This window comes from Bactrocera tryoni, unplaced genomic scaffold (genome assembly GCF_016617805.1).
Source record: "Bactrocera tryoni isolate S06 unplaced genomic scaffold, CSIRO_BtryS06_freeze2 scaffold_25, whole genome shotgun sequence".
NCBI lineage: Eukaryota > Metazoa > Arthropoda > Insecta > Diptera > Tephritidae > Bactrocera > Bactrocera tryoni.
This window is the reverse complement of record NW_024395977.1, coordinates 23732698-23758921: the sequence shown is the minus strand read 5'-3', so window position 1 is coordinate 23758921 and position 26224 is coordinate 23732698. Positions and strand designations below refer to the sequence as shown.

Here is a 26224-nt window from a genome sequence, read left to right as displayed (position 1 = left end):
CTTAGTCGAACGGTTCGTGCTAATGGAAATTATTAGTGGCATGTTGGAAGGTAACCGACTCATCCAAATAAGGACTTTAGTATATTATCGTTGACCTCGCTACCAGCTAGACTTCGCATTTCGCGCAAAAGCTGTGATGGACGCATATCACCAAGCTCTTGTTCCTGCAGTAGATTTTTTACACGTTTTTGCTCCGAGTCCGCGAATTGTGTTATACGATTTTTTAGCGTGGTATACAGTTCACTGTTCGGTGGATTAAGAATTATGTCGCTTATTTGGGCTGGAACATTGCTTTCGATCGCGGCTACGACGGTGTGGTACTTTGTTTTGTCGCTCGTTATACCTGCAGCGATGAATTGTGACTCGACCTGCGCCATCCACAGTTCTGGCTTTGCGTGCCAGAATGGTGGGATCCTGATGGAAACTTTGGCCACTTCCACGTTGCGGGTTTGGATGAAATGGAGAGCGAAAATGATGAAGCGTGCTAGCAGTCGGGATGATGCGCCAAGAAGAAGGAAACATGGCGGTTCGTCAAGCTGACAGCTTATCCAGTTTTTGGGTTGCCATATCTATGCTTTTTGCAGAGTTGCATTTGGGGTTGCCAGATTACTTTGGGGTTGCCACAGCACTATATAGCAGGACGTGAATAATGAGTGACTTATAGAGTTTGATTTATGTTCGTCGAGAGAGGATTTTATTTCTCATTTGCCTACTTTGTCCAAGAGGTATCCTGCGTTGGATTTCGAGGCTGACGTTATTGTTAGTGTTGATGCTGGTTTAAAAATAGGCGAAATTATCTACAACTTCGAAGTTATGACTGTCAACAGTGACGTGGGAGCCAAGTCGCGAGAGCAGCGACTTTTGTCTTGTTCTCATTCACCGCCAGACCCATGTGCTTCGCTTCGCTTCCTTATCCAGTCTGGAAAAAGCAAAACTAACGGTGCTGGAGCTGAGGCCAATAATATATATATCATCAGCGTACGCGAGCAGCTATACACTCTTATAGAAGATTGTACCTGATCGATTAAGCGCTCCATCTTTAATAATTTTCTCCTGAAGTAGATTGAAGAAGTTCTATGATTATGATTCTCCTTATCTAAAACCTCGTTTAGTATCGAACGGCTCGTAGCTTTTGGTATTTCTCTAAGTCAGTGTACACAGCCGTAGTAGTTTTGTGGGGATTAGATTAATGAATAAGGAATGCGCCGGGACCTTGGGGCTATTGTGCCCTCTCCTAAATTACAAGGACTCACCTAGCCCCAGTAAATTGATTAAGTCCAATATTCTGCTGGGTGCTAGTGAGGCGATGCGATCCTTATTCGGAAACATGGATCCAAGGGCCTTGGTGTTTCAGGATACATTACAGATTAGGATTCAGGAGGATAAGCCCATGTTATGTAAATGCTTATTCAGCTTGCAGTGGCCGGTGTAAAATGCCTGAGTTTGTCTCTAGGGAGGTTGATTGCAAATTTAAACCTGCTGTGCTTGTACCCCCCATTGCGGAGTAACTCCTTTATGGTATGGGGACCCACTTCGGTGAAGGGTTCGGATTGTACCATGTTCATGGAAGCTGCGGAGCGGGCGAGGTCATCAGCCAGTTCGTTACCGGCTATACCTCTGCGACCGGACATCCAGATGAGGTGCACCTGGTTTCGTTCCGCAAGGCTGTTCAGCCGTTCTCTGCACTCCTGCACCAGTAGCGATTTGATCTCGTAGGAGGAGATCGCTCTTAGTGCCGCTTGAGGTTTATCTCTATGCACCGACTTATGGCAAAGACTTCTGCCTGAAAAATGCTCGGAAAACTTCCCATAGGTATGGAGAGCTAAATACGATGGACCTACAATCCCTGCACCGATTTCCGACGTTTCCGAGCCGTCAGTGTACCGCGAACGTGCTATTCCTCAGCAGCAACCGGACTTCAAGTGCTGCCCTCGAGACAGTGCGCATTGCTCCCGACATGGAGACGCAAACTAGTCTTTGCTGCATCGATAGTTGGATCCCTCCACCGAGTCTGCGAAGCTTTTGAGGCCCAAACCCACTGCTCCGTACGTGATTAACGGTCGCTCAATCATATTTGTGCAACAACCTGACAATCCTTGGCTTACAGCCCGAGGATTTTCCACCATTCGATTGAGCACCGTTAGTGCTTTGTCGCCTTGACCAAAGTCAGTTCATTATGCTGCTTCCACCGCAAAGTGTAATCCAGCGTGAGACCAAGATATTTGATCTCGTTGGTCGTCTCTCTGCTTCCCCAAGTGTAAAGTTCCTGAGACCGGGTAAGAGACCTACGTCTCGTTGGACGATGGTCGTGTTGGAGGGGTTGATGTTTAACTCAACCCCACTACACCACCCTTTTGCCAGTTTTACACCTCTTTGTAGTAGGTCGCAGAGAATGTCCTCCAAATTTGCCTCTGGCTATAATTACAATGTCGTCCGCATACCCTTGGCAGCGGATCGCATTGTCGATTAGCAGTGCTAGAAGGTCGTCCACAACAAGACTCCACAGCAGGAGGATAGCACGCCCCACAGTGGGCAGCCCCTTGTGGTGCCAAGAAGGATCCTTGTGTTTCCTACTGTGGTTTTAGCAATTCTAGAGCGCAGTACAGCCTCTATCCATCTGTGCATCGGTGATGCCACATTCCTTTTCTCCAGTGCCTTGCCTATACTTCTGTTCGACGGGTTGTCAAAAGCACCTTCTATGTCTAGGAAGGCGCAAAGCATCACTTCTCCTCTCTCAGAGTTAAGGAACATGTATTCACTTATAATAGTAACAAACATTAAAACAACTTTTTGTTTCAGTAAACAGAATACATCAAAACAACCTTGAGTTCGAACAATTGAAATGCACTATCACTACAACAAACAATCCTAAACAAACAAGTATCAAAACAACCTTGAGTTTGAATACCACAACAACCTTATCTTAAAACAAAGCAAATGTTTTTAAGCAAACAATATATGTAAACACAAGCCTAAACAAATAATACAATCTGTATTTAAACAAACTGTCAACTAGTAATTAGAGCAGTATTAGTCGATCTGCCTGCTCTGTATGCTCTTTTTTTTCAGTGCTGTCGACCTTATTTCATGATCTGCGACCTTCTCCAAAGTTTTTAGTAAGAAGGAAGTTGGTTTTCGTGCTGTCAAAAGTTAAGACTAATTGGCCTGAAATATTTGTGCCAGTGAATAGTCCTTCCTTCCTACTTTGGGTATGAAGATCACCTTCGCGGTCCTCCATAATTCAGGGATATACGCCATTGCGAGGCTATCCCTCATCAGCCAAATAAGGTGTGGTAGTAAATCCCGCTCTCCCTGTCAGTTGCCTAAGGTAGAGCGAAGCTTATGATTCTGTGATCTGACAAGTACCACTCCATTCACAGACTCGTTGCTCAAGGTGATGTCAAGTACCTCTCTCCTGCTTATTGCCCTAATGAATGTGGGTTCACACCCCACATTCTCTATAGCTAAGTTACTACTTATTATATACTCAAAAAGATACCTCGTGCGTTGCAGTCCGTACTGCCTCATTCCATGTGATGGGCGTTCGCATCACAACCAATGATTAGGAGCAGCCTGTGTTTCCTGCAGTACCTTACCAGTCTATCCACATCTAACCTGGCTTGTACCGCCCCAGATCCTGCGTCAGAAACTCTGAAATGCAAAAGAAGTCAATATTGTTCCCGACTACTCGTACTACACAAGTTCTAGGTCCCTCGCTAAAGAGATCCCAGAGTACCTTGTTAGAATGATGTCTGATCCGAATGATTGGAATGCCCAAGGATAAGTCGGAAGGGTTGGTTACTCGTCCTCATAGCAGATATGCAGGTTTATTCATCCATATCCCCATCGTGGCAATTATGTGGTACCCTTCTGAGTTCGTAAAAGTAATGCGTGTACCCACTGGTGTTGCACCCATTTTTATACTCTTGCAACCTGTTGCTACAGAGTCTTATAGTTTTGTTAACCTAACGGTGGTATGTATTACCTAAAACTAATCGAGATAGATATTATTATATATATTATATATATAAATGATCAGGGTGACAAGAAAAGTTGGAATCGGATTGACTGTCTGTTTGTTCGCCCGTTCGTCCATCCGTGCAAGCTGTAACTTTAAAAAAATTTAGATATCTTGATGAAACTTGGTATGCAGGTTATTCGCCCAGCGCGAATACTATAAGAACTCCTACCGATAGTGTGTGCTAACACCACCACTTACTTTTTGAAATCACTTGGAAAAAAATGTTCATAGTTCCAGTTTATGTGTGGTGTGTGAGGGTACTGTTGTCTTCAAATGTGGTGTGTGTGTCAGTGTTGCTTTGTGAGTGGTGTGTTGTAGTGCGGTGCATAGGACGGGAAGCTTAGCCAGTGTAAAAATGGATGAAATCGGGTGAAAATCCCGTTCGCTCCCCATATAACGGTACTGTTCAAAACTACTAACAGCGCGGTAAATCAATAACTAAATGCGTCAGAAACATAGAAAATTGCTGCCGGGATGGTATGACAAGGCTTTACAGGAGCCGGGGTAAAAATTGAACATTAGGTGAGGCACCGCCCACAAGTCAAGAAGCAATTAATATAACAGGATCAAATTTTGCACGAATAATGTCTTTAGTGTATACCACGTTATGACCAAAAATTGTTTAAATTTAACAAAAACTGTTCAAGCCCCTAGGTACCGAATATTTTGACCCCAGTACCTATAGTTGACTTTTGATCGAGAATATACATATATAATATATATAAAGTAGATATAAAATAAAATTTAGAGATAGTACTTTTCTGACATTTGTATGTATGTTGAAAATGGTTGGAATCGCACCAATACCTCTGTCTCAATTCCGTTGGCTGGCGAATTTAATTGTGTTCAAACCCATGTATGCCCACATACATTTCGTACACGTGCATTCCATGACAAACAAGAACAACAACAACAATTTATTTCTATAAAGAAAAGGTTATTACAATATTCAATGATCTGCAAGATGAACTTACCGCAGTGTCTCAGCCTATCTCTTCGGCGTTCGGAAATTGAGTGAATTATAATCGGAGTTCCAACAGCATGGACACCGATAACGAACGTCGGGAATAAAGGACACTGCGATAATTCACAATAATGTGCTTAAACTAATAATTCACAGTGATCCTTAAACTGATTAAAACTATTAACTATAAATTCGTTACAAATAATCGCCGTTTTGTTACATCCCCCCCTCCGTGAATCGACCCGATTCACTTACTCCACGTCCAAAACGGCTAACTTTGACACGGGGCGACGAAGGATTCCACTGCTAGTGCGTACATCAGCTCTCCTGATAATGCCATCAGATCCACGGTGTACCGCTTCTACCCGACCACGGCACCATTGCTTCCGCGGCATGTTGACGTCGCATACAAATACCAGATCACCAACCTGAATTGGTTTTGGTCTTTCACACCACTTCATTCGACGAGTAAGCGTCGGCAAATACTCAAGAATCCATCGTCTCCAGAAGGTGTCTCTTAACTGTCGGGCGATGCGCCACTGTTTACCAAGTGCGCAGGGTTTCGTGACGACATCATTGACGGCTGGCGTTTGTGAAGTATTGGCAGCACCAAGCAAGAAATGATTCGGAGTGAGCGGTTCACCCTGATCTGATGATAGCGGCAGATGTGTGAGTGGTCTGGAGTTGACGATGTTCTCGGCTTCAATTAACAAACTCTGCAGCGTGTGCTCGCGAGGGGCAACTTCCTTTAAAGTTACATTGAGAACACGCTTTACGCACCTTACCATACGCTCCCATATGCCACCTTCTGCAGGATTGTTCGGACAATTGAATATCCATTCAACTCCTTTCACAGCAAGATCGTCCTGAATACGATGACAATCAAACACCTCGGGAAATCGTTTTCCTTCATTATTGGCTCCTACGAAATTATTACCGTTGTCGCTACGAATCCTTACTGGCATACCGCGACGATTGATAAAGTTTCGAATTGCAAGAATGCATGCATCTGTCGAAAGATCGGCAGCAACTTCCAGGTGAATCGCTCGCGTTGTTAGGCAGGTGAACAACGCCACCCATCTTTTCTCCTTACGCCGACCAACTGTTACGTTGAGAGGACCAAAGTAATCAATACCTGTGTAAGAAAATGGCCTCACGAATGGCGTTAGTCGATCTTTTGGCAATTGACCCATCATAGGCTGTGAGGGTGTGCACCTTGAAATTTTACAATTAACACATGTCGATATGATCTTCTTCATAATGCGTCTTATGTTCGGCACCCAGTATCTTTGCCGAACCTCACAAATCGTCGCCTCCACGTTCTGATGTTTCATCCGATTATGACAATCCAGTAAGATCAAGCGTGTGAGATCATGGTTTGGCGCTAGGATGATAGGTCGCGTGGTATCATACGGAAGCCAGCTGGCAGCATCTATACGTCCGCTAACACGCATAACACCTTCCGTGTCGATAAACGGGGAGAGTGTATATAACTCAGACCCCTTCTCTACATTTCCGCCTTCTTTCAATTGATTAATCTCAAGTGAGTACGAGGCAGATTGGGCAAGGCGGCATAGGAAAATTTCGGCTACTTTTAATTCCTCGGCGTTCAGGCACCCTTCCACTTTTTTGTGACGACACAAATCTATAAATCGGATGACCCAAGCGACCGTTCGCTTTAGCTTAGTTAAACTTGAAAATCTTGTCATGTCTATAACACATGACGGCGCGGCTAGCATTACAAATTTTGGGCGAAGCTCTTCACACTCTTCTAACAGATCAGGGATTCCTTCAGACGTAGGCCAGGCTACTTCTTCTTCCGTTAAAAATGACGGCCCATTTAGCCATCGCGAAGTTGGATGACTATCGAATGTCGTACTTGGTCTTGTTGCCTCATCAGCAACGTGCTTCTCTGACGGTATCCAACGCCAATCGTTACCGTCGGTAGCGGCGAGAATTTCTGCGACACGATGTGCTACGAATGGTTTGTAGCGACGAGTTCCCGATCCAATCCAACTCAGAACAGTTTTGGAATCGCTCCACATCACGCGTTTTTTGATTGCAACTGAATGATCTCTGACGATAGTCTCTAGCAGTCGTGTTCCTAAGACGGCTGCCTGCAATTCAAGGCGTGGAATAGTCATTGGTTTTAGTGGAGCACACCTCGTTTTGGCACATACGAGTACGACGCAAACTTTGTTATCTGTATACGTTACTCTCCAGTAGGCTACGGCTGCAAATACATCTTCACTGGCATCTACGAAGATGTGAAGTTGCACTTCGGCAGGTGGTCCACGGGCGAAATAGTGACGAAGGACTCGAAAATTCAATACATTTTTCAACTGACGGCGCCACTTGTCCCACTCTTGACATATAGGTTCAGGCAGAGGCTCATCCCACCGCAATTCGTAACGCCACGATTCGCGCACCAACAATTTTGCGTTGACCATAAATTTGGATAAAAATCCAAGCGGGTCAAATACTGACATGACTATGCTTAGTAGCTCTCTTTTCGACGGTCGTTTGTGTCCACTGATGACTTCAGCGTCCACGTTGTTAAATTTGAGAGTGTAACTAAATACGTCGCTACTTGGTTGCCAATACATTCCAAGCACGCGTTCTACTGCTAATGTGACTAGGCTATTTGTCAGTTGTTCCGGTTTATAACCATTTAGGGCGATTTTGGCTTCTAGGGAATTTGAAGAAAAGTTGCGTAGTTCAAACCCGGCATTCTTGTGAATACGTCTGACTTCATTGGCAACTTTAATGGCTTCTTTAACGTTGTCGAAACTATCCACGAAGTCATCAACATAGTGATGCTTTGTGATAGAGTCGTAGGCTCTTGGACAGCTTTCGCGGTGCTCAAGTGCGTTAATATTTTTAACATACTGGGCCGTGCAAGGCGAGCATGCGGCTCCAAATGTCATTACCAGCATTTCGTATACGTCTGGACGAATTTTGTCGTTACCGTCCCTCCAAAGAAACCTTTGGGCACTTCTATCTTCTTCTCTTATAGAAATTTGGTGAAACATCTCTTTAATATCGGCGGCGATGGCAATTGCGCCAACCCGAAAATTAAAAAGTACTGTCGGCATTGGTTGATATTGTTGAGGACCCTTTAGCAGGTAACTGTTTAGTGAACAACCGTTGACGACGGCGGCGGCATCAAACACTAGGCGCAGTTTACCGGGCTTATTGACATTCATCACACCGAAGTGTGGAAGGTACCACGTTCTTGGACATGTAATTGCAGCTTCTTCTGGGCGCAATTTTCTGGCATAATTCTTATTTATGTAATCCCGAATGATAGCACGATACTCTCGGGCAAATGTTTCGTCTCGTCTCATCTTACGCTCGATTCCGACCAGTCTTCTCTCGGCCATGGAGTAGCTGTCGGGGAGCTGAACATTATCTCGTTTCCACAGGAGACCGGCTTGGAAACGTCCGTTAATCTTCATGACCGTGGACTCGAGTATCTGGCGCGCTCTCTTATCATCTTCAGGCTCGACGAGTGGTGCTGGACGTACACCGAAGCTCTCGATACTAAAGTAATCGGCCACCATATCATGCAGATATTTATCTTCCGAGACGGACATATGCAAACACGACGTCTTCGCTTGACTGAAGTTATCAGTCGGCCCGAAGACGACCCAACCTAACTTAGTATGTGCGGCATAAGGACCCTTATATCGTAGGGTTTCGATCTCACTAGGAATTCCCAAGTGGCTGTGGTCTAATCCAATAAGCAACTTGGGAACGGCGTTGTCGTACGTTTGAATCGACAACCTTTTCAAACGAGCTTCATCTACGTCAGCTTTCTGTAAACTTTGTATCGGAAGTTGTAAATCCTGGATGCCGTAGACATGATGCAATTTATATTTCTGGTCTGAACTGGAACCACTAATCTCGATGTCGACGATAGTTGCTTTATCAGTAGCAGCTCTTCCTCCCAGCCACTGTAGGGATACTCGGCTTTGATGACCCTTTACTCCGAGCTGCTCAATCAAAGAAGAATCGGCCATAGTTATCGATGATCCTTCATCCAATAGAGCGAAGGTCTTAATTCGAGCATTGTGACTATGCACTGTAACTGGAACTATTCTAAACAACACTTTTTGTTTTTTCATTCCACTGTCTGTACAACTGAGTACTGCATCGGCTGTGGTTGGTCCAGGTGGAATCTCCACCCTTTGTAGCTTTGACATGTTCCTCGGTGGCTCGTGTAACAGTTTGTTATGTACTCTTTGACATCCGTTCGTTCTGCAGGTTTTCCGTCGGCGACAATCTCTTGTGGTATGACCACCCTGAAGACAAGAGAAACATAAGTGAAGGAGCTTGGCTTTACTCCATCTGTCACGGATGCTTAGCGACTTGAACGTGTCACAATCGAATATGTGGTGTCCAACATGGCACAGTGGACATAGGATTTCTCTGGCGTTGTTGGCGGTTTGAAGAAGAACGCGGCGCTTTGGTTCGCTCGAATGAGTGCGTCCACTATCTTGTACTGTACATATTAGATCGGCTACTCCACTAAGCCAGGTACTGAAATCTTTAATTGTGGGATATGGCTGTATCATCGATGAGGCCTTTGCCCACTCGAGTTTCTTGCTCATGGGTAGCTTTCCCACAAGCTCCTCCAATAACGTTGGATTACACAAGTGCTGCTGACCATTTACTGACTGTAGGAACACGGCTAGGTTTTTTACTTTGACTGAGAAAGGAATCATTTTGTCGATGGCGGATTCTGATATGTATGGCATCTCCCGTACTTGGCGAAGCTGACATTTGATAAGTAATTCTGGACGACCGAATCGAAATCGCAGAGTGTCCATAACGGCAGGAACGTTATCCGGATGGATTAGGAGTGAGTGCACTGTCTCTCTAGCCTCACCCTTTAAACATCTCTGTAGACGTTGATTGTTTTCGAAATTCGAATAATTGTATGATGCAGTTGACTGTGCAAAGGAGGCGGCGAACATAGGCCAGTCTTCTGCGCGTCCGTCGAAATCTGGCAAATCTTGAATTTTTCTCGGTAGTGTAAGCAGATATGAACTGTCTGGTGTAACGTTAACAAATGGCTGCGACTGTAGTGAAGTTGAGGGCATAGCACCTATGGAAGAGGCGGTGGCTGTGAAGATCGGCGATGTAGTACCTTCATAAAGGGCACTGGTGTACGTATGCGTGGCGGCTGTATACGTTGACGTAGGCTGCATAGAAATGTACGAACTATTCTGCGAGTTCGTTGTTGTCTGCGTTGAGACTGCTATCGGTTGTGTAGCGGTATCTACAACGGGATCCACTGAGGTCGCAATGGAATTTGACCTTGATCCGTCCTCTGCTCGTATCGTGGACTTCAGAAGTTCACACTGGCGTTCACTTTCCTTCAACTTTACCTGGGTACCTCGCAGTTGGTTACTCAGAGCATTGATTTGCTTTTGCATGGCAACGAGCATTTGTTGCTGACTTTCTACTGTAACTTTAGTAGATGCGCTAGAGTTAGTTGACGCAGTACCTTGATGACTGGATCCGTTATCCACATCATCATTATCCAATCTTTGATCTTCAACTGCAACTGGCTTACTTAGGCTGTCTTGTTGTTGAATTCGCATACTTTTTCTAGTTGAGTTTTCCATTGTTATAATACGGCGGCTTGAAGGAAATGTTACAAAAATATGATCGGCACTTTGGCAATATAAACGTTATAATGTTAGCGATGAATAGCGGGATGGCGTCCCGTTTGGCGACGTGGCGACTAGGATTTTGCCGGCGAATAGCGGGATGGCTTCCCGGTGGCAATATAATTCCTATAACGATGGCGACTAATTAGCGGGAAGATGTCCCATTTGGCGATGTAAAAACGTTATGACGTTGGCGGAGAATTGCGGGATGGCTTCCCGTTTGGCGACGTAACGGCTACGACGTTGGCGACAAATAGCGGGATGGCGTCCCGTATGGCAACGTAACGGCTATGACGTTGACGGAGAGTTGTGGGATGGCTTCCCGTTTAGTGACGTAACGGTTACGACGTGGCGGCAAGTAGCGGGATGGCGTCCCGTTTGGCGACGTAACGGTTACGACGTGGCGGCAAATAGTGGGATGGCTTCCCGTTCGGTTATAGACACGTTAACAAGTTGTGTCACGATGGCGACTCATATATATTATGTACTCCACTGGCACGGGAGTTACGGCAATGCAAATTGGCTGTTTGCATTCAATTTGGCGGCAATATAAAAGAATGCATAGTCTTGCGTGATAAAGATCTTGCTAAATACAGATCCGGCGAAATGAAGACCATGCAAAATAAAGATCGCAGTAAAGACCAATGCGAAATAAAGATCGCAAATAAGAGGCGCAAAATAAAGATTGCGAAATAAAGATGTCTCAATTCCGTTGGCTGGCGAATTTAATTGTGTTCAAACCCATGTATGCCCACATACATTTCGTACACGTGCATTCCATGACAAACAAGAACAACAACAACAATTTATTTCTATAAAGAAAAGGTTATTACAATATTCAATGATCTGCAAGATCAACTTACCGCAGTGTCTCAGCCTGTCTCTTCGGCGTTCGGAAATTGAGTGAATTATAATCGGCGTTCCAACAGTATGGACACCGAAAACGAACGTCGGGAATAAAGGACACTGCGATAATTCACAATAATGTGCTTAAACTAATAATTCACAGTGATCCTTAAACTGATTAAAATTATTAACTATAAATTCGTTACAAGTAATCGCCGTTTTGTTACAACCTCCCTTAGCCCCCATATACTTAATATAAAGATAATCGAGCTTCCGTGCGACTTTGTACCGCATATATCGGCCAATATGTGAGTAGTCTCAATGAAAATGAGTTAGCGTGTTTTACTCATAACAGTATATCTTTGTGCCTAAAATAGATAAATTTGAACGAAAACTTTATTTACTACCAATATAACTAATATCAGGATTTTCGAAAATCCGGCTGACTTTACTCTATATGATTGGTTTATTGGTATGTGACATGAAGTATTGAGTAAAATAGATAAAATCTGGTCGATAATACCCCAACTGCCATGTACCACATATGTATAATGGGTTCTGTTTTTTAACCTTATGTGTCTGTTAGTATAGAAGTTAAATATAATATATGAATATATAAAATTGTTGGGATTTCGATCCCCAGGTTGAAAGTACACTAATGAATGTTTCGAACTTCTTTGAACGTAATAAGGTATATTTTCAGCTTTTCGGAGTTATGTGCTGTCTTCGGAGGTGCCAAAAAAAAGTGTCCCAACTGCTGACATGATTCCGGCCGAATGCGTAGCTGAAACAATAAAATTCAAAAAGTTTATTAAACTTAAAAATATTTCCAATCCAATGACCAACGATCCTTGTAAAATATCAAAAATTAAGCAAATGGCGTAATTTTGAAAAAAAAAATCGTTTTTTAGGTAAAAAATTGTCGTTTTTTTAATGCCAAATTAACAATTTTTCAACCAATTAAAAAGATCGTGGGTCACTGTATAGTAAATGTATTCAACAATACTCAGTTTAAGTTGAGTTTTTAGTCAATCGGTTAATTTATCGTTGAGTTATGATGTCAGCAATTTTGAAAAATGTCGTTTCGAGAAAAACGCGTTTAAAGTTTCACTTACACTCGGCGAAAAAAAAACCCACGCAGTCGAAAATTTTCTAATATTCCTATTTTGAACTGTCAATATTTGCTCAAAATTCACTATTTGTCTTATTTGGCTGTTTTGTCATGCGGCTACATTATTTTACTTTTATTGTTAAAAGCGTTAGCGTCCGCACGTGTTTATTGCAGAATTTGTGGTATTTTCTTTTGAATAAGTTGTGAAAACAAGTAAAATTGAACATGGTGGGGTCAACAAAAAAGAAATCAGAAATCGTAGCTTTATATAAAATAAATTATCCAAAGGTCAAATAGCTCGTGAAATGGGCATAAGGGATTGGAACGTGCGTATTATAATTAAAAATTATACGTATTTTAATTGATTAGCTCGAAAAAAGGGCAGTGGACGTCCGAAAACAGTAAAACCTCGTCAAGAACGACAAATTAAACGGATGTGCATTAGTGATCGCTGCAAATATGCTGGAACAATCAATGACAGCATTTTATGAAACCACTGGGGTAAAATTAACTACAAGTTCTTTATCAAGATGTGCTGGAATAATCTCGAGTCCGACCGCGACGTCCAGCAAAAAAGCCACTTCTCAACACGCGAATGAAGAAACAGCGACTAGAGTGGGCAAAATTATTAATAATAAAACTTGGACTACATCAGATTAGGGAAATGTTATTTCTTCTGGATGAATCGAAATTTTAATTTGTTGGAACCTCGACGGAAATGCCACAGTGCGTCGTAGGAAAGGGGAGCGTTTTTTGGAAAACTGTATTTGGCCCACCGGACAGCATTCGCCTTATTTAATGGTGTGGGGAGCTGTAACCAAGTTTGGTGTTGGGCCGGTAATTATTCTAAAAAGATCTGTGAATGCCGAAATATAAATTGGAATTTTGAGAGAAGGCGTTTTGCCAACTATTGAACAGCTGTCCGAACACGCCCAAAAAATTTACTTTCAGGATATTTCAGCCCCTTGTCATAGAGCCAAAGCGGTAAGCAAAGCTAACAATATTGAAATATATTTTTCAATAATTTATTACAAACACTTACAGGTTTCAAAACAAAAAGATTTTTGTGGAATAATGTCTCTCACGTGGCCAGGAAACAGTCCAGATCTCAATCCAATTGAGAACTGCTGGCATTATTTGGGCAAAATGATGGGCAAAATGATAAGAGAAAAGCGTTCAAAAAGTCTAAAAGAAATAGAAGACATTATTGAAGCTGTGCCAAATGAAGAAATCAATAAAAATTATCTTCAACGGCTTTTTGAATCGATGCTTAAACAAATATCCGAGGTTATTAGAAGGAGGGGGTGTTCTAACAAATACTAAGAATTTTTTTATGCAAAATTTGTTATTTTGATTCGTTATGTATTCTAATGCTAAATAAAAATCATATAAAACATAAAATATGTAAATAACTTGTTCAAAAATTACATTATTGCTCATAACAAAATTTACTTCTGTGGTTTGTTATATGTGTGTTTTTACATTTTTCACTATAACAAGTGTTAAACTATAAGTTTTTTATATAAAAATGCTTGAACCATAAACTAAATAAAAGTGGTTGATCCTCAAAGAAAAATGTTTAACTTAGAATAATATGAATCCAAGTTTTGCGCTATATAAAAGCACTCTGTATAGTGCGTGGGTTTTTTTTTCGCCGAGTGTACATGTTTACATATATACATATGTTTGTACCTCCGAGCGGTCGCTACTTAGAACGCTGCCATCCGAAATCTATTCAAGATACGAACTACCCGATTTCACAGAATATTTTTGGAAATATAAACTATCGAAAAAGCAAAAAAAAAAAAACACTGGTATAGCCCCTTAACATACATATGTACATTAAATTTAACCTTTTCGGTCGAGTTGATATTACATTCATATATCTTATTTGAAGATGTTCTTAGTCCAAGTCTAACTTTATAACCTGCAATATAAGTCAAGAAAAGATACCAAATTCGATTGTAATGTATTTTTGATTTCATTGAACAATGCATGTTTAATGCTTTCGCGGCTTTGTGCTTTGCAAGTTACAAGAGTATAACATGTTCGGTTGCCCCCGAAGTTAGCTCTTCCTTACTTGTTATTCCTTGCTTTTTACTAAACGGTAGATTTAACTTAGTTGAATGTTTTGATGATAATGGACCTAATAACATACCAGAGTGTATATATATATGTATACATAAGGTTGAAAATATTTTTTAATCTATTTTAGAATTAAATTTATTTTCTTTGATATTAGAAAACAAAGTTGAATTGTTATTTTTAAAGAAATTATAAAAACTTCGCAAAAAAAATGCGGTATTAACCACTTAAAGGAGGACGTAAAAACAAAAAATATGTATATCACAGGGAAAAATCATAAATTACTATTTCAACGAATCGTTTTTCTAAACACTACTTATCCAAAATCGACCTCGACCCTTATTCATTAGAATGTGTATTTAAAATTATATTAGATACTAAACATCAAATTATTATTTTAAAATAAACAAATTGGTAACTATTTGAATATAAATGTAGGTACTATCTTTTGTAATAATTAGGATAAACAGAATAACTTCTTTCTAGAAAACCCGTTTATTTCGAACGGCAATACTACTAGTAATAAACTTAATAAAAATGTTGTAACTAAAAAAATTCGCCCTATTTAAATCAACAATAGACTAAGACAATTCCAATTAGTTTAATTATACTGGAGGTAGTTCCAATTTAACTGGTCAAGCGAAAATGACACATTACTCACAAGCCACTAGTAAAAATTATCAACATTTTAATAATTTATTTATTTATTTATTTAACAAATTAACGTCAATCGGCAATATACAACAGTTATTTTTATAAGTTAAAGAAAAAAGAGAAAAAAAATATAATTGGTTGTCAAAAAAGTCTTGCGGTATTTTCCCTAGTTGGCGCTGAAAGCGCGTAGTTTTAGTTTAATTCGTCGCGCATGCTATACCTTTTTGGAAAGCTCATTTAATGCGCTAACACGTGTTTGATTGATTGTCGTTTCTTTTAAGTCGTTCGTGAGTTATAGCGTCACAAACATGGAGCAAAATAAAGAGAAAATACGGCATATTTTACAGTACTACTACGATAAATACAAAAATGCATCTCAAGCCGCTAATAAAATTTGTGCAGTTTATGGACCCGATACGGTTTCCATTTCCACCGCACAACGATGGTTTCAACGTTTTCGTTCTGGTGTAGAGGTGGTCGAAGATGCTCCACGCTCCAGAAGGCCTGTCGTCGAAAATTGCGATAAGATCGCTGAATTGGTCGAAAGAGACCGGCATAGTAGCAGCCGTAGTATCGGTCAAGAGCTGGGCATGAGTCATCAAAAATTCATTTCTATTTTCAATAAAAAAAAAAATACCGCAAGACTTTTTTGACAACCCATTAATATAATAATGAGGGCAATTGTATTACAGTGATCAATTTAATGGTATGGAAGGAGTTTGTCCTTTATATTATTGATGATTGAACTGAGGGAGCCTCCATAGAAATCGATGTTCTGGTGAAGTGAATTTACATGGTTAGCAATCCTGTTGTGAGGTCCGTGGAAGACGTAATTTTACTGTGTCTTTGTTGTTCTAAGTTTCCGTGATTGTCTCAGCGAGAATGCCGTAAGAGAAAACTCAAAACTACCAAGAAACTCTGGGGCATCAATTAAGTTGTTAGCAATCTTAAACTAGGTCAGCGACTTGACGACGTGTAGCTAGGCTGTTGATTTTATAGCGTGAACGAATATCATCAGTGGACAGTACCTGCGACCTCAAGGTTGTATGAAAGGATAGAGACTTACAGAATTTATTTTGGACCTTCTCCAATCTTTTGATTGAGACATCAGTGTCAGGAGACCAGACTACAGTGCCCTATTCAAGTATGGGTAGAGCCAGTTGGCGATATAGACATCAATGTGTAGGGATTGCGAAACTCTTTGCCTGTTCTCGTGATTAATCCAAGAACCTTGAAAGCTTGGAGTGTGATTTTGTCTATATGCTTCGGGTAAGTGAGTTTGTTGTCTATAATGATGCCCAGGTCTTTGATGTCGGGAACTTCTTGCAGGTTGTGACCGTTTAGTTTATAACTGGTGGCAATATTGCTGTGAGAGCGCGAGTACGAGACTACCGCGCATGTATTTGCGTTAAGGTCAAGTTTGTTTTTAGTACACCACGCCGAGAGTTTGTCAATGTCATCTTGAAGCAGCTGGACATCTAGCTCATTTTTGATGGTTCTGTAGATCTTTAGGTCATTTGCGTAGAGCAGGTATTCTGACAGGAGAGATTTTTGCCAATATCATTGACAAAGATGTTGAAAAGCAGAGGTCCTAAGTGGGATCCCTGTGGCACTCCAGATGTAACCTTATATTCCTCAGACAAGTATCCATAAACTCTAACTTGCAGGGATCTGTTTACCAGGTAGGAATATAACCAATCCAAGGCATTGCCGTCGACTCCGTAGGCTTGAAGCTTAGAAACAAGAATTCTGTGATTTACACGATCAAAGGCTTTGCTAAAGTCAGTATACATATATGGAGTGAACCTTGAGACCATCGTTCAAAGTGTTGAGTAGGAAATTAGTGTAAGAGAAAAGATTGGACGTGGTTGATCTGCCACCTGGGAATCCGTGCTGTCTTGTCGTGATGATATCTTTAAAGGCAGCAGTTAGTTGAGTGAGGACCAGCTTTTCAAATAGTTTTGCCAACGCTGATTGAAAGCATATAGGCCTGTAGTTGGAAACATCAGTTCTCTGCCCACTTTTGAAGATTGGACTGACATACGACAGCTCCCATGCGCTAGGGAAAGTGCCAAGCTGCAAAGATCTATTGAATATCTGAGTGATAGGCTTATAGAGCACAGTAGCGCAGTTTCTAAGGAAAACATTAGGTATACCGTCAGGTCCTGCACCTTTGTTAGGGTTCAGCTTGAGTAATTGTTTGAGAACATCTTCACATTTGATTTCCAGATTATCGAGGTTGGTTTTTCGGTCATTAATCACTGTTATCATCAGTGAATGTTGTTTTGAAGTATGAGGCATACAGGTTACTGATTGATTCACCAGTGGTAGCAAATTGATCGAGCCATGACCTCTCGAATGGAATGTTCATACTATTGTACTTCTTAACCTTGATGAACTTCCAGAACGCACTTGTGTCACTGCACCATGTTCTCTATTTTGTCAACATATTTTCTGTAGCATTCAATACTTAAAGTTTTGCAATCAAGCCTTAACATGCTGAAGCGAGCGTAATCTCGTTGATTATTAGAATTCTTGTATTGTGAGTGAGCCGCATTTTTGAGCTTAATTCTGTTGATAAGCTCAAAAGAGAACCAATTAGGGTAATTACTGACATAATTCTTATGTACAGGCACATATAGGGTAATGCCTTCCTCTAGCTTGTTATAAAACCAAGCAATTTCATTGTCGATAGTGTCTGTTTCATACATTCCTACCCAGTTAACCTGGTCATAAAAAACGTTGAGATTATGATAATCGGCTTTCTTGAAGGAGTATGTAGGTGAACTCGGTGATGTAAGATTAGGTCGAAAATTAAGACTGATAGAAGAGCCGGATGATATTTGCCCTCTTCAACAAATGGTACGTTGACGAAGACGAGCTCTAGGTTCTTCTTCTTCTTAATTGGCGTAGACACTGATTATAGCCGAGTTAACAACAGCGCGCCAGTCGTTTCTTCTTTTCGCTACGTGGCGCCAATTGGATATTCCAAGTGAAGCCAGGTTCTTCTCCACTTGGTCCTTCCAACGGAGTGGAGGTCTTCCTCTTCCTCTGCTTACCCCGGCGGGTACAGCGTCGAATACTTTCAGAGCTGGAGTGTTGTCATCCATCTGGACAACATGACCTATCCAGCGTAGCCGCTGCCTTTTAATTCGCTGACCGATGTCAATGTCGTCGTATATCTCGTACAGCTCATCGTTCCATCGAATGCGATATTCGCCGTGGCCAATGCGCAAAGGACCATAAATCTTTCGCAGAATTTTTCTCTCGAAAACTCGTAACGTCGACTCATCGGTTGCTGTCATCGCCCAAGCCTCTGCACCATATAACAGGACGGGAATTATGAGCGACTTATAGAGATTTAGCTTTTGTTCGTCGAGAGAGTACTTTACTCTTCAATTGCCTACTCAGTCCGAAGTAGCACCTGTTGGCAAGAGCAATCCTGCGTTGGATTTCCAGGCTGACATTGTTGGTGGTGTTAATGCTGGTTCCTAAATAGACGAAATTATCTACAACTTCAAAGTTATGACTGTCAACAGTGACGTGAGTGCCAAGTCGCGAGTGCGACGACTGTTTGATTGATGACAGGAGATATATTTTGTTTTGCCCTCGTTCACTGCCAGACCCATTTGTTTTGCTTCCTTGTCCAGCCTGGAGAAAGCAGAACTAACGGCGCGGGTGTTGAGGTCGATGATATCAATATCATCGGCATACGCCAGCAGCTGTACACTCTTATAGAAGATTGTCCCTTCTCTGTTAAGTTCTGCAGCTCGAACTATTTTCTCCAGAAGCAGGTTGAAGAAGTCGCACGATAGGGAGTCGCCTTGTCTGAAACCTCGTTTGGTATCGACAGCTCGGAGAGGTCCTTCCCGATTCTGACGGGCTTTTGGTGTTGCTCAACGTCAGCTTATACAGCCGTATTAGTTTTGCGAGGATACCAAATTCAGACATCGCGGCATAAAGGCAGCTCCTTTTCGTGCTGTCGAAAGCAGCTTTGAAATCGACGAAGAGGTGGTGTGTGTCGATTCTCCTTTCACGGGTCTTTTCCAAGATTTTGCGCATGGTGAATATCTGGTCGGTTGTTGATTTTCCAGGTCTGAAGCCACACTGATAAGGTCCAATCAGTTTGTATACGGTGGGCTTTAATCTTTCACACAATACGCTCGATAGAACCTTATATGCGATGTTGAGGAGGCTAATCCCACGGTAGTTGGCGCAGATTGTGGGGTCTCCTTTTTTATGGATTGGGCATAGCACACTTAAATTCCAATCGTTGGGCATGCTTTAGGCTCTCTAGGTTATGTTGATCAATTTGTATTAGTTCAGCTTGAAAGTGGCTTTTGACTGCGATGAATACTCCACCACCTCGTTCTAGACCGGACAAAACTGGATCCCTATCGTGCCTAAAAATTGTGTAAGTGCTGTCGATTAGTTCGCCATCGTGAATCGATGGGTGTAAGCATGATTCAGTAATACAAATGAGGGCGATATTACTGACTGCAGACGCTGTGAAAGACTTATTTAGTTTTGTTCGGAGCCCCCGCGTGTTCTGATAGTACACTTGAAGAGCTTCGGGTTTCTTCCTTTTCAATGAGCGGGCAAAAATTTTTGTTAACTATCTGCGGTATGCCATGGATATACTTGATGGTTTTATTTTTGTCACCATTCTTGTTGAGAGTGTTTAATGTAGAGCGTAAATCATTAAGGTGAGTCTGTTGTGCAGGGGTTAGGTCTGGTTTGAATCTAACCTGAGAGCTCCCATTCTGGTTTAGTTTAAAGATTTCTCTGGCATCAGCAACTGACTGGGTCTCTATAAGCAGAGGACGTGTACGGTTAGGTGTCTGATGTCCAAGTCTTCGGATTTTGAATCCAGTTAATTTAGCAGATAATTCATCCGATAATACAGCTTAGAGTGATACTTTATCATCTTCCAGTCGGTCGATGCCAGTAGCTTTGGTTGACTCTGAAATTCCAAGAGCGATGACGTTTGACGCAGGCTTCTTACGATCATTAATTTCTTTTATAATGTCCTCAGGAGAAGATGGTGACGATGATGAGATTTTGTATGAGCATAAATTCTTTTCAATAGTTGTAATACGGTCACTCAGGCTCGTGCATTTTTTATCGGTGATGGCATGTTGCTTGGCGAGCGCTTCAACTTCTTTTTTTTAACCCGGTGATACTTTCACTAATAGATGATTTAAAGTTTTCAATATTGTCGTAAAATTTTTTGGCAAATTCTTCAAATTGTTTATTTAGGACTTTTTCAAGTCTATCAACGTTGTCATTCTCACTTTCATCCTCCGAGTCATCAGAATGTCTTACACTAACCTCCAAATCATTGCATTCCAGACACCTCCATAAGATACGATTTACCTTGATGTTTGTTGCTATTGCGTCAAATTCAGCATTACTAAGGTTCAGACATCTGGAATGAAACCACTTCTGGCACAGAGAGCATCTCAATCCTTTGGTGATTTTCCTCACGTTTTCAGAACAGCTACCACATGTGTTGTTTGCAAATAGCTTCTTAGGTGGCATGTTGATAAGCAGATTGACACATTACCAGTAGTATTAGTATCTAAAAAATGTATGTATTCACAATACGATATTTTACTCTATTAATTTTGTCAGTCAGAGTTAATTAATTTCCAAAAATTATTTTAATTAATAATAAAATATCACGAGCGAAAATAACCACGTATGTCTACTTGGTAGCCCTCTAGCGGATTTGTAAAAAATCGAAATTTCCATAATTTGAGAAACTTTAACTAACAGAACGACAAAATAGAAATAGGAAATTCGAATGTCAATTTTCCATTAGCAGACGAGCAAAACTTCCATACTTATGTAGTAATTAATCATCTCATACAAAAATTTAAGGTTATAATTGATACTGGTCTTCAATTTTAGTGTAATAAGCAATAATATTTGTTTCCAGAAACGGAAGCAAAATGAAATTATATTTTACAAATATATCTTAATAAATATACACTAGTTACTAGTAATGCCTATCATAATAATATTTCTAAATAATAATTAGAAATGCCAATAGTCCTTATAACAGCCCAATATGGATCGTTCCGCAAAATGTAGATTCATCTAATAAACAAGAGTAGTAAATAGTTATTGACAATCGAAAGTTAAATGAAAACACGGTTGACGACGGATTTCCAATGCGGAATATTGACGGTATATAGGAAGTGCACTTCGATGACATTTCAAAAACAAATTTTTCGGCATCCACTGGTCATTATGAATTTTTGCGTATGCTACGATATTCTTAATGCGCTAGCTTATCTGCTTAGTTTATTAGGATGTAGAGTTAATAGCCAAAGTATTACAATGTTTTAGGCAGGCCAAACGAACCAAAAATTATAAAACAATAGAAAAATAGTTACTAGTTACATAGTTGCGGGCGGATGAGTTGGTTAAATTATTATTTACAATTGTTATTGGATAAAGCTGTTAATACAGTTCAGAGCGCTGAAAGCGATAATATGGAATACATTAGAATAACCGAACAGGCTATTAATTTATTCAAAAATCATATTTACACATTTTAATACAAATTCTTGCAAACAAAAATTATGTATATTCAAAAATATGGGGTAGTCGAAAAAGTCTCGTCGTATTTCTAATCAAACTTCAACTTATTTTTTTATATTTATAGTAATAAATAAATAAACCATTTACCATTTTCATCGACCAGTTTTTAGCCTTTTTCCGCTAAAGCCAATCGAAACTTCGAAACTTTCAGAACGCAAGGGAGCGAACCATTGTAGTGCTACACGAACTGATACAGCATCGTCTCCGTAAATTTCACAAATTTTATTGGTCGCTTGAGTGACATTCTTCCCTTTTTTATACAAAAAATTCAAAATATAGCAAATTTCTTTATTATTTTCACTCATTTTTGAACTGCTGTAACTTTTTTCAACTTCTCCGAATTAAATTTTTGGGTTAAATGAAGCTTAACACATTTCCAACACTATATAGTATGACACAATGTGATTGGTTGCACTAAAACACTTTTTCGACCACACAATATTATTTGACATTACATTAAAGTAACAAATAATGATTCTATTTTTGACTTAATTTCTTCTCATATGATCTTATGATAGAGAGATTCGTAATCATTTCAGTGATCAGCTTGCTTTATGGTTCCCTCCAAATTCTCGGATCTGGAAGTTTTTTGCTCTTTTAGTATTAACCACTCTGCAATTTGCAAGCAAATATTGCGGTACACAACGAGTGATGCAAGAAGTGACACTATCTCAAGTGCACTTCTCTCTCTTTTGACGAAAGCAGTCCGGGAAGACTGACATTATATGTGCGCAAAAATCAAAAATGGTCAAATTGGTATAATTGCCAAAAAATCCAATATGTTCGATTTGTAATTCTTTCCCATATACATATATTTACTTATATAACCAAAACATATTGTTTACTTGTGTATCCGTAATATATCAAATTTGACTACAGTCCATATTCGCCGAATAATGCATGTATAATTCTTTCGCAAAAAATTTTAATATACAAGGTCTGTCGCAAAAGAAACAGGACTGTTAAAAAAACAACAAAAAATTAATATTTTTCAAAAGTTATATTTTTTTATTCAAAGTAGTTTCTTTGTGCTTCGATACAGCGTTTAGCCCGGTCAATTAGCATTTCAAATGAGTGTTTAAGGTAATTTTTCGGAATGCTCTTGAGAATATCGGTCGTCGCCTTTTGGATAGCTGAAATGTCCTGAAACCAGTGTCCTTTCATGGGCGAATGAAGTTTTCCAAATAGGTAAAAATCACAAGGTGCCAGATCAGGTTAGTAGTGTGAGTGATTATTGGTTAATATGGAGTTTTTTGTCAAAAAATCAGTGACAAGCGTCGACCGATGACACGGCGCATTATCGTGCAACAGGCGCCAGGACCCTGCCTCACGGTATTGTGGTCGAGCACGACGAATGCGTGACAAAGTAAAACACAGCATTAATCGTTTGGCCAGGTGGGACGAACTCTCGGTGTACAATACCCTCGGGATCGTAAAAACAAATCAGCATTGTCTTTATTTTTGACCTCTGAAGACGACCGACTTCTGATAGTCACAGAGGTCCTCACGACCTTCTTGGAATCGCTTAAACCACTCATGCACATTACTACGTGATAGGCACTGATCACCATAAACTTTTTTCATCATTTGAAATGTTTCAGTAAACGTTTTCACAAGTTTAAAACAAAATTTAATATTAGCTCTTTGCATTTTACGACCGATGACCAAAAGCTGCTGTCACTTTTTGATCGATAACATCGATTGTAGTTATCAAATTGTCTTAAAATTTGTACGATATGTCAACAAGAGATCAAACTTTTTATTTCATATACTCACCAATAGGTGGCGCCACCAGAAACAGTTATATTTAAAAAGTTCTGTTTCTTTTGCGACAGACCTTGTAGAGTTTGGTCTGAAGGCATTTCCCTGGCTTTTATCCTAACACATTGCAAAACTATAAAATGTTTGGTTAGATCGGAACTTAGCCCCGCTTCTTCTTTACTGGCGTAGACACCCCTTACGCGATTATAGCCAAGTTAACAACAACGCGCCAGTCGTGACTTCTTTTCGCTACGTGGCGCCAAGTGGAGATTCCAAGCGAAACCAGGTTCTTTTCCACTTGGTCCTTCCAATGAAGTGGAGATCTTCCTCCTCCTTTGCTTCCCCCGGCGGTACTGCGTCGAATACTTTCAGAGCTGGAGTGTTTTCGTCCATTCGGACAACATGACCTAGCCAGCGTAGACGCTGTCTTTTAATTCGCTGAACTATGTCGATGTCGCCGTATATCTCGTACAGCTCATCGTTCCATCGAATGCGGTATTCGAAGTGGCTAACGCGCAAAGGACCATAAATCTTTCGCAGAACCTTTCTCTCGAGAACTCGCAACGTCGACTCATCAGTTGTTATCATCATCCATGCCTCTGCACCATACATATAGCATTACGGGAATCGAACTTAGCCCCTACTTCCTTTTTATTTTTATGCTCTGTTAACATGTTGCTACAGTGTATAATAGTTTTTTAGTAGTAGTAAGAGGAAATTTCAAATAAAATGCAAATTCATCAGTATTTATTTTGTCACCTTGAACTTAATTTCCACGAGATTTAATACACTTATGCCAACGATTTTTCCAGTCTTCGTAAGCACTTTTTGGGATGGCCTACGGCTATTTCAACGAATTTTGTTTTATGTTGTTTTTGTTGCAGGTGTAGAATTCTTCCGAGATGACAGTCCGAGGTCCAGTCAGAGGAAGACCTCCACTCTGTTGGACGGACCAGACGGAGAAGCACCTGGCTTCGCTTGGAATCTTCAATTGGCGCCACCTTGAGAAAAGAAGAAAGAAGAAGTAAAGAAGATAAGTCACTCAATATTGCGATCCTTCGATATCGAATATCGCATTCGATGGAACGATGACTTGTATGTAATATACAAAGTGCTTTCCAAAGTAAACAGGATTTTTTGAATCTAGATCCCTGGTGGCCCCATCTATATGTCGACTGATGCGTTAGAATCTATCTATTTTTATCGATTGTCCAGTGAGAATTTCATGACATTTCATAGATTGGAAGTAAAGGTATTGCGTTTTAATTGTCAGTATGTTTGTGTTATCGGTGCGAAAATGAGCCTCGAACAAAGAGCCAACATTAAATTTTGTTTTAAAATTGATACAACTTTTACCGAAACGTATCAGTTGATAAAACAAATTTATGGCGATGATTGCGTATCCCGTAGCAGAGTGCACGAGTGCTCTCAACGTTTTCAAAGTGGCCGTGAGGACATAAATGACGATCAACATGTGGGCCAATCAAAATCCATCATCACCCGAAATTCCATCGAAACTGTGCGTGAATTCATCAAAAATCAGCCGAAATATTCATTGAAATTCATGGAAATGGAATTGAACGTCTCCAAAACGTCGATTTATCGCATTTTGACCGCACATTTGGGCTTACGAAAGCTGTGTGCACGGTTTGTTCCGCACGATTATTTTACCAAAAATCACATTTTAACCATTAACCACTCCCCGTATTCACCTCATATGGCACCGTGGAACTTCTACCTTTTCGGAAAAATGGATTTCCCTATGAAAGGAAAGCGTTATGCAGACGTAGAGGCCATTCAAAAATCTTGCAAAATAGATGGATTTTGCCCAAAAAAAAAATCATTTATGTTTTACCTGTTTACTTTAGAACGCACCTTGTGAAATTGAGATAGTTCAGCGAATTAAGAGAAGGCGACTCGGCTGTCTTGATTATGAAGATACATATTATTAACAAACTAAATATTTTAATTAAGATTATCTACCCTCTCATTAATCGTAAATCTGGTATAAATATTAAAAATAAACTGATTATTTTTATATAATTTTTGGGACAATACTATAGCAAATTATCACTTAAGGAAATTGCCAGTGACACAAATTAAACTTTTAACAAGTAAGGAAGGGCTAAGTTCGGGTGTCACCGAACATTTTATACTCTCGCATGGTAAAGTGAAAATCGAGATTTCATTATACGTCATTTACATATTTTTCAAATACCGTATTTTTGTAAAGTTTTATTCCGCTATCATCATTGGTTCCTAATGTATATACTCGTATTATACAGAGAAGGCATCAGATGGAATTCAAAATAGCGTTATATTGGAAGAAGGCGTGGTTGTGAACCGATTTCACCCATATTTCGTACATGTCATCAGGGTGTTAAGAAAATATTATATACCGAATTTCATTGAAATCGGTCTAGTAGTTCCTGAGATATGGTTTTTGGTCCACAAGTGGGCGAGGCCACGCCCATTTTAAATTTTTAAAAAAGCCT

At 40.4% G+C, this 26224-nt stretch overlaps 1 protein-coding gene across 1 annotated transcript; it reads right to left on the bottom strand.

Annotated features, from left to right (window-relative positions):
- Positions 1–5236: 5236 nt before the first annotated feature.
- LOC120780812 lies at positions 5237–10618 on the bottom strand. The gene has a single exon (XM_040113059.1). The coding sequence runs from the start codon at positions 10616–10618 to the stop codon at positions 5237–5239; it is 5382 nt and encodes a 1793-aa protein (XP_039968993.1).
- Between the last annotated feature and the right edge of the window lie 15606 nt (positions 10619–26224).